General features: G+C 29.4%; 5 protein-coding genes across 5 annotated transcripts; 2 read left to right on the forward strand and 3 right to left on the reverse strand.

Moving 5' to 3' along the window:
* Positions 1–1100: 1100 nt before the first annotated feature.
* On the forward strand, positions 1101–1577 carry NAEGRDRAFT_74018 (uncharacterized protein; the record flags this gene model as incomplete). The annotated part of the gene is made up of 1 exon (XM_002670851.1): positions 1101–1577. One exon carries the CDS (start codon positions 1101–1103, stop codon positions 1575–1577), a length of 477 nt encoding a protein of 158 aa, XP_002670897.1.
* Positions 1578–2164: 587 nt separating this feature from the next.
* NAEGRDRAFT_53198 (uncharacterized protein) lies at positions 2165–2710 on the reverse strand (the record flags this gene model as incomplete). The annotated part of the gene is made up of 1 exon (XM_002670899.1): positions 2165–2710. The coding sequence occupies one exon, from the start codon at positions 2708–2710 to the stop codon at positions 2165–2167; it is 546 nt and encodes a 181-aa protein (XP_002670945.1).
* A 1133-nt stretch (positions 2711–3843) lies between these two features.
* NAEGRDRAFT_53199 (uncharacterized protein) lies at positions 3844–4407 on the reverse strand (the record flags this gene model as incomplete). The annotated part of the gene is made up of 1 exon (XM_002670900.1): positions 3844–4407. The coding sequence occupies one exon, from the start codon at positions 4405–4407 to the stop codon at positions 3844–3846; it is 564 nt and encodes a 187-aa protein (XP_002670946.1).
* Positions 4408–5445: 1038 nt separating this feature from the next.
* On the reverse strand, positions 5446–6090 carry NAEGRDRAFT_81683 (uncharacterized protein; the record flags this gene model as incomplete). Its single annotated transcript, XM_002670901.1, has 1 exon — positions 5446–6090. The coding sequence occupies exon 1, from the start codon at positions 6016–6018 to the stop codon at positions 5446–5448; it is 573 nt and encodes a 190-aa protein (XP_002670947.1). The 5' UTR covers positions 6019–6090.
* A 1386-nt stretch (positions 6091–7476) lies between these two features.
* On the forward strand, positions 7477–8532 carry NAEGRDRAFT_74022 (uncharacterized protein; the record flags this gene model as incomplete). The annotated part of the gene is made up of 1 exon (XM_002670852.1): positions 7477–8532. The coding sequence occupies one exon, from the start codon at positions 7477–7479 to the stop codon at positions 8530–8532; it is 1056 nt and encodes a 351-aa protein (XP_002670898.1).
* Between the last annotated feature and the right edge of the window lie 945 nt (positions 8533–9477).

The raw sequence follows: 9477 nt of genomic DNA on the forward strand, positions 1-9477 counted from the left end.
ATGTTGATGTACCCTCTCCATTTAATATTCATTGTGGAATAGTCTCTCCATCATCAATGTCATCCTCCTCCTCTTCTATCAATACCAGTAACAATGAATTGCCAAGTTTAAATCTTGATATTGTTGATTTTATGCAGAGTTGGAAAATATTACAGACAATCAAACAAGTTCATCACCAACAAGATGACAACGCTTTGTTTTTCATTCAGATGAACTAGTGAAAGATCAACAATTAATTAGTTCCTCATTAGTAGTATTAAACAATTCTGATCACAATGAGGCACTAGAAACGTTTCAACTTCCAACAATATTCACCACCACCAAGAATGAAAATACTACCATGCCCAATATCTCATCAATCTCAAAGAAGAGAAAGATTTCCTCTTCTTCATTCAAATATTATACAAGTCCAAATACAGAAAAGAAAATCTCAATTTCATCCACTACTTCTTGTATTGATAATTCAAATTCAAAACATTTGAAAAGAAGACGAAAATGTCAAAAGAGAAAGAATTCAGCCTATTCCAATCCAGCACAAACTCAAATGGAGTTTAATTTTCCAATATGGACTTTTCATATGGAATAAATTGTAAATTATTAAAATAATTCAAAATTCAATATTTTGCAAAATACTCATCAACTTGATATCTATTATTTGAATGTATCTATTATTATTAACATATTGTATGTGTTTTGAAAGTTGTAAAATCTCACGATCAATCAATTTATATTGGAGAATATTCAAGAATATTTGATTTACGATGATGTTGTGAACGAAGTCATTTCTCTCTCTTTAAAAATTCGCTTTGATTTGATTCATCGCACAAACCAAAAAAGCTACTCTATCCAAAAACGAATTGGAAAAATTGGACTTGGAACGGATATTATTCAAGTAGTGCAGAATATACAAAATTACCGCACCACTAACACATCTTAGATATTATTCAAAAAAAACAAATCACTAGTTCATCATGCTGATAACCTCTTCTTCCACCTGTACATTCAATAGCAATTTCAGCAATACAATACAATATCAAGATAATGAGCCAATTCTAAATCTTGATATTGTTGATTTCATGCAGAGTTGGGAATTATTCAAAATGACAACAACAAATCAACAAGATGACATCTGCTATTTTCATTCAAATGAACCATTGAAAGATCAACAATTAATTACTTCCTCATTAGTATTAAACAATTCTAACTACAATGAGGCATTAGAAACCTTTCCAATAACAATACCTCTGCCCACAACCAATAATGAAAATACTACCACGCTCAATACCATACCAATAATCAATAATCAGAAGAAGAGAAAGATTTCCTCTTCCTTCAAATATTATACAAGTCCAAATACAGAAAAGAAGAAGAAAATCTCAATTTCATCCACTTCTATTACTACTTCATCTTGTCATTGTTCAAATAATGTATATTGTAAATTATCTTGTAATTGTATTGTAAATTCAAATCCAAAACATTTGAAAAGAAGAGAATATCAAAAGAGAAAGACCTATTCAAATTCAGCACAAGCTCAAATGGAATTTAATTTTCCAATATGGACTTTTCATTTGGAATAAATTGGTTAATAATTGTAAAATTATTCAAAGCCTTCCATAATTCAATTCTCAATATTCATCAATTCGTTTGATTATTAAATAGTTGGCTGATGAGAAATTAGGTACATTCAAGCCTTTGATTAATATTCAGGTAGGAAATCCGTATAATCATAGATGATTTCCTATGCCTTGCAGCGGAATACAAATTAGCAACAAACAATATACTACTATAGTAAGTACCATTATTGCTAGCAGCACAAATAATATTCGGATTGTACACAATTAAAAATCGTGGCACCTGTGTTTTCCCATTTTTTATAAATATTTTTATTAATTACAAGTAATAAATACATGTGTCAATTAATTGTGTTGTTTGTTGTTGTTGTTGATGGTGAGTGTGCAACGATAACGAATTCAATTTTCAACTCTGCAAGTTCGGGAATAAAAGAAAACAAATCAAATAAAAAGTTGAATGGATGACGTGAGCTAATTTAATCTATTTGGAAGTTTTACATGTTTAATAATGGTCTTAATTCAGTGACTGACTTCATAAATAGAAATGTAATGATGCTACTCTATTGACTTTTTCATTCGAATAAGAGATTCTTTTAATTGTAAAGGAATGAAATTGAACTGAGAAAGCTTTCACAATCATCAAATTCTACTGCTTCTTCTTCTTCTTCTTTTGAAGTATTATCACTGCTTCCACTACTACTGCTTCCACCACTACTATTGTTGATTGTTAGTGATGATGATGAATATTCAATATTACTAGATGCATGTTGATTCAAATTATTAGTATTATTCATAGTTTTGCATTTAACCTTTGTAATAATTGTATCCTTTACATTTTCACTAGTACCTGATGATAATGATGATGCATTCGAGCAAGTTGTAATATTTTCTGAAAAAGTATTGTCAGTAGATGCATTTGGTGGATTAATAATTTTGTAAATAGTTAAATCACTTTCTGTTAATTGTTGCTTATCAAATTCAAAGTAATTTTTCAGTAAATTATCATTTTGTAATGGTTTTCTCAATCTCGATTGTTTAATTTTCAATTCCTTATTTCTCTTTTTCACTTTTGCTTTCTTTGTAACATTACTAGTTTCATCAATGAATGACATGTTGTTGGCATTCTGGTTCTTCTTCATTGGATATGTGTTCTTGATTATTTTTTAATAATATTAATCACTCTTGTTGTGGTATTTTTGTTGTACTAACTTGTTGTTGCTGTTATTTGACTTTCTTTTATAAGACAGCATTCCATATATAGAACATGCCAAATGTATATTCATTCCAATAGATACAGTGCTGGTGTTTTCAATCAACATACCTATATTATTTGAGATTGATAGGTCAATGTTATATTCTCTTGAACTGGATTGAATGTAGATGAGAGCTTGTTGATGATTTTTTTGTTGTAAACTAAAGTCATGTCATGAAGCCTTGGCGAGAGTTGTTATGTAATCAAATGATTAAATTAGAAAGTCTATAAGTGGTTATTAGTATTAAATAAGTGGAATTATTCTCAATAATAGTTCTCTAATTTCCCATTGCCCGACTATTAGCCATTCGAATACAAATGATAGACATGCATGTTTAACCATGATGATTCGGCATGTGAAGGTTGAATGGATGTGTTATTAGATGCATGCAATGGAGTACAAGTTTGATACATGCATCAAACAAACAATTAGATCATCATCATGATGCTTCACCACATGCATGCAATAAATACATGTGATTCTAAAAAGCCATCAACAACACTTTAAGGCTCACAAAACCTTTCGCGAAATAAATTGTTGTTGAAACATTTTCAAAAAATACAACACACATCTACCAAGTGTTGAGATAGTAAAAGCATGTGTGGTTTTCTAGCTTTGTCATCATGATTCAATTTTTTTTAAAGTTGTAATTGCTTTCTAGACCCCAAATGTGTTCTCAGGATTGAATAAGGAAGGTAGAACTCGTTCCTGCGATATTCATAAAAAGTAAGTTGGACAACTAGATTAATGTTTATTCGTATCTCTCTCTTGCAACACATGCACGCAAGAAATGAATAGTGCTCACCTGTTTGATGAAGAACCTATATTACAAAAGTTAGCATGCATTCAATAATTGTTTAAAAAAATCTTAAAAGTAATACAACTTTTGGAAACGATGATTGTGTGAGCTAATTTAATGTTTTTAGTAATTTTACATGTTTATTGATTGAACTTAATTTGAATAGATCATAAATAGACATGCGTAAATACTACTCGTAAAACTGTTTCAAAGAGAGAACTTAATTATATAGAAACGAAATTGAACTGAGAAAGCTTTCACAATCATCAAATTCTACTGCTTCTTCTTCTTTTAAAGTATTATCACTGCATGCACTACTGCTGCTTCCACTAGTACTGCTTCCACCACTACTGCTGTTGATTGAGTTGATTGTTAGTGATGATGATGAATATTCAATATTACTAGATGCATGTTGATTCAAATTATTATTATTCATAGTTTTGCATTTAACCTTCTGACATGTAATAATTGTATCAACTGTTGATGTTTCTATTGGACATGTTGTATTATTTTCAATACTACTAGAAGTATTAGAATTATCAATGATGGTGGTTGATGCATTTGGTGGATTAATAATTTTGTAAATAGTTAAATCACTTTCTGTTAATTGTTGCTTATCAAATTCAAAATAATTTTTCAGTAAATTATCATTTTGTAATGGTTTTCTCAATCTCGATTGTTTAATTTTCAATTCCTTATTTCTCTTTTTCACTTTTGCTTTCTTTGTAACATTGCTAGTTTCATCAATGAATGACATGTTGTTGGAATTCTGGTTCTTCTTCATGTGTGATGATTATTTTTTAATAAAATTAATCACTCTTGTTGTTGTGGTCTTTTTGTTGTACTAAATTGTTGTTACTTGTGGCTTTCTTTAATAAGTTTGACTACCAATTATAGAACATGCCAAATGAACATTCATTCCAATAGATACAGTGCTGTTGTTTTCTATCAACATACCTATATTATTTGAGATTGATAATTCAATGCTACTTGTTGTTGTTTTTTTGTTGGACAATCAGTTGTAACAATGAATAGACCACATAGCAAGCACTATTGTACTATTGTACTCTTGTCATGAGAGATGAAATCTCAATATTAAATTAGAAAGTCTAAAACTGGTTAGTATTAAATATGTATTGTGTTCTCAATAATAGTTCTCTAATATTCCAATTGTCCAACAATTATCAACTATCCAAATCAATCTGTTTCCATTATCACAACACATTTGAACATGCACATCATCTTCATTTGGCTAGAAGAGGAATCCAGTAAGTTGTGGCCAGTTAGACTAATTGAAAGGTCAGATGTAACCAACACAATATATTGTGGATTACAAGTTGTTGCTGTTTACAGTCAGATCAGGCACACACATCTTGTTTTTACCATCACCTACATTATGATCATGTAGCACATGTATCTAATAACACTCTAAGGCTAATATGAATTAACATTTGTAATTGTTCTTCCGAGACACATGTATCTATATTATGGATGTTGTTGAAGAAATAGTTGTTGAAGAAATACAACATGAAAAGCATCAGATGATGGAACGAGGTTGTGTGCTGAAGGTTTTGTCCAGCGCTTCGCGGGTTGACTCAATTTTTTTTAAAAGTACCAACCTATCGGTGTCTAAAACTCCAAATTGATATTCTAAGTATCAAAGTTGAATATGGCAGGTTTCGAGTATATCACATATTCAAGCATGTGTTTCTATTTCCATTCATTAAATAACATTTTACAAGCCTGTTTTATTTAACTTTTCAATTCGAAATACATTGTAACACGTGGATACAAGCCTTGTTGTCATCTTTGAGCAAAAAAATTAATTTAATAATTCTTGGAAGGTTATTGCAGTTCTATGCTTACGTTCACTTGTTGTTGTAGCAATATTGGTCGTTGTTATAGTGGTGGTCTTCCTAGGAATAATATTATTGAATAATGGTGATGATAATGGTTGAATAATAATATTATCTTCACTGGTACATGTACTTTTGTGCTCCGAAGGTCTTCTCACTCTAATATAAGCATCATCATTATGATTATTAGCTAAAGATGAGCAAGTAGTAATAGGCTCTGTTGAATCAATGGTCATTTGAATGGCTCCAACTTGTAATATTTTCCTCTTTGGTCGCCCACGAACCTTTGGTGCTGCTTTGTTAATACCACCAATACTACTAGTATTATTAATATTTGAATTAGACTTCTTCTGTTGTTGTTGACCCACACGACCGAATGTAACAACTGAGAATTTTACATAATCTACCTTTTCAATTATTCTATTTGGAGGTGGATGTGGAGGTGGTGGTGATCTAATGGTTTGACTTAATTGAGGTTCTGATGGCTTGGATTTTTGTTGGTGATTCAATGTTAAGGAATAATTTTCACAACTTTTCATTCTTGTAATAGTAGTAGTAGTGTTGAGTATTGTTAATGGTTAATAATAATAATATATTGGTATTTGTTTTTTATTTTCATCCTTAATATGAATTTATTCAGAGAACAAAGCCATTTATTTTAAATGTTAAGGAAACCACTGCGCCCTATTAATATAAAAAAGACAGTTTCCTTCTTTGATTCATTGATGCTTAAGAAGATCTATGGATAACTCTATAATTTGTGAAATGATTGCCTTTTAAACATTAAGAGACAGTAATATATCTCTATCAATTCTTGGAAATCTTATTCAAATAGATGAGTGTGTGATTTAATCTCCATAAATTGTGGGGTATAAACTATTGAGTTTCATCATAAAACACAGTTAAACCCAAATAGGATTGATATTGAATCAATTGGATGATGATTCTGTCAATATAGATGATCAATGAATGGAATATAAATTGTATGAATTATTGCAATTATTATTGCTGAGAATTAATCAGCACAATGTGAGGTATCTGTTTGGAAACCTCCCAAATATGAAATCCATCTTGAAAACTCACAAAAAAAACAAACAAAAAAATGTCTTTTCACCCTCTATTCCACAAGAGACAATTTTTTAATATGATTATTAGCTCACTGGTTGCGTGTTGGTAATAATAACACATGTAATACATGTAATATAATATTTACATCATATGATGATGGAAGATAAAAATGCATCACATGTATCATCAAGTAGTAGGCACGGGTAACCAACACATGCATTGATTTGATCCGAACAGATATAAGAGAAATAACAAATGTCAAACAAATCACTCCATCATTGTTCATCACATCATTTTTATGAGTTGTAAAGGTCCTTTCGTAATTAATAGTACTAATAATGAGATTATTTCACAATTTAAGCCTATCCGTTTGTAGACTCTTTCAATTTAGTATAGAACGAAGTGACAGACCTACCTGCAGGTGCATTGTTTTTCACCAACCACGCAACCACACATCATCAATTTCCTTGTTTTCTGCAGAAACTCAACACTACTGTCAACAAATCAACATTGGATGTGATCACATGAAAATGATGAGTGAAAAAAATCATTTCAAATCAATTTCTCTTATTAGCTAGTAAACCCTACACAGTGAGTACTCTCTGTGTGTCCATTGAACAGTCAAGATATAATCAAGAGTTGGCCAATAATTGAGTAGTATCAATAGTCAAGCACATTTTGAGAGCGTTTCAAATCATTTTATATTAGGTAAATATATGAAACTATTATGAAAGGCTTACAATAGAATTAGTTTAATTTACAAAAACTTTGATATATTTCAAACTTGAGTTTACATTTGGCATGTTCTAAATATGGTATGAGTATATAACTTCAATACTTCTCAACAACCACAACAATAACCACAGCAGCAAGACAAAAACAATACAACAATCAAAAATTGAAGAATAATTACAACAATCAACATTACAATGAAGAATAATACTAATAGAGTTACTTATAATAGTAATAATAATACTACTACTACTACTACTAATACTAATACTTGTACTAATAATAATAATCATGGGATTAGACGGAGTGATTCAAGCAGTAGTAATAGCAACATGTCATTCATTGATGAAACTAGTAATGTTACAATGAAAGTTAAAGTAAAAAAGAGAAATCATCAATTGAATATTAAACAATCGAGATTGAGAAAACCATTACAAAATGATAATTTACTGAAAAATTACTTTGAATTTGATAAAAAGCAACAATCAAACGATTTGACTGTTTACAAAATTATTAATACTACTACTACAAATGCTACTAATTCTACCACCAACAACACCAACACCACCAGTTGTAGTTCTAATAATATTAAAGAGGAAGAAGAAGAAAAGGAAAATTTCATTACAATGAATAACACTATTAATACTATTAATAATAATAATAATGGAATTGATAAGAAGATGCATCGATTTGGATGTAGAAAACCAACAATTGATAAAGTTGTTACAACAGAGAAAGTGCAAGTGAGCAAGAATTACAAATCAACAAGTTTGAATAGTATTGCAACAACAAGTAATACTATTACAAATAATTATTTAAATAATCACAACAATTATATTGGAAATAATCCATTGAAAAGTAATGAAAGAGTTGAAGAATATCAACAACAATTAGAATATAATAATCGAGTTTATAATGAATTTACTATTAATCATTACAATGATGTAAATAATATGAATCAATTATTTATTAATAGTAATAATAATAATACTATTTCATATCCTCTCACTACTACCACAACTACAACTGCTGCTAATTTACCAATTCAACAAGTTTACAATCAACAATTTAATAATCAATTTAATAATCAATTATCATATTTATGGAATTCTCGAGTCAATTATTCAATTAATAATAGTGATAGTAATAGTAATAATAGTCAAACTAATAATTCAAAAGAGGAAGAAGAAGAATTTGATGATTGTAAAAGTTTTCTCAGTTCCATTTCATTTCTATATGATTATCAAAAATAATACAACAAATATATTTAATAAACTTGATAATTTGCTAATTTAATTATGCACATGATATGAAACGCAACTTGATCACCATTTAAATAGAATGGATATGAGTGAACAAATCATTTCAATTCATTCAATGACATTTCACTTACTAATTTGAAGTGAAGAAATAGTATTGAACGCATCGTGACTTTTGAAGAAATCTACCATTACTGCTAATTAGATAGTTTTTAGATTGTTGTTTGAGATTCACACAGACACGCACACACATTCCCTCACTCTTAGTAAGTCAACAATCTGAATTTTTGCTTGGAAGAAAAAAATTAAATCACCATCATCAACATGAAGAAGAATATCAACTCATCACAACATTTTACTGATGAAACTAAAAAGATTGTCAATAATTGTAGGAAGAGGGATGAGAATTTGAAAAGTCATCGACAACCCAGATTTAAAAAATCATTGAGAAATTCCAACTTTTTAAAGAATTATTTCGAGTTTGAAAGTGGTGATCATTCGAGAGATCAATTAACAGTATACAAAATGAGGAATCAAAGTAATAGGCACCAATCAATTGAACATTGTAAGAAAAAAGATTGTTAATATTTCCAAAAATAGTAATTCCATTCCTGAAGCCTCCAATAATGACTCTTCTGCTTCAATACGAGACTTGCCAATGAATGTTTTCAATTATGAAAATAATATAATGATGATATTCAGCAATTTATTTAATTCTTCGTCACAGTTACCAAATGTGGAAGACGATGATTGCCAAAGTTTTCTAAGCTCTTTATCATTCTAATATTGTATGTATAAATTTTATAAAAAAACAATTTATTCTAAATGAAAACTCCATATTGGAAAGTGAAATTCCATTTGAGTTTGTGCTGGATTTGTATTGGTTGACTTCTTTTTCTTTTGATATTTTCGTCTTTTTTTCAAATGTTTTGGATTTGA

Source organism: Naegleria gruberi (genome assembly GCF_000004985.1).
Source record: "Naegleria gruberi genomic scaffold NAEGRscaffold_66, whole genome shotgun sequence".
In the NCBI taxonomy this organism is placed as follows: domain Eukaryota; phylum Heterolobosea; class Eutetramitea; order Acrasida; family Naegleriidae; genus Naegleria; species Naegleria gruberi.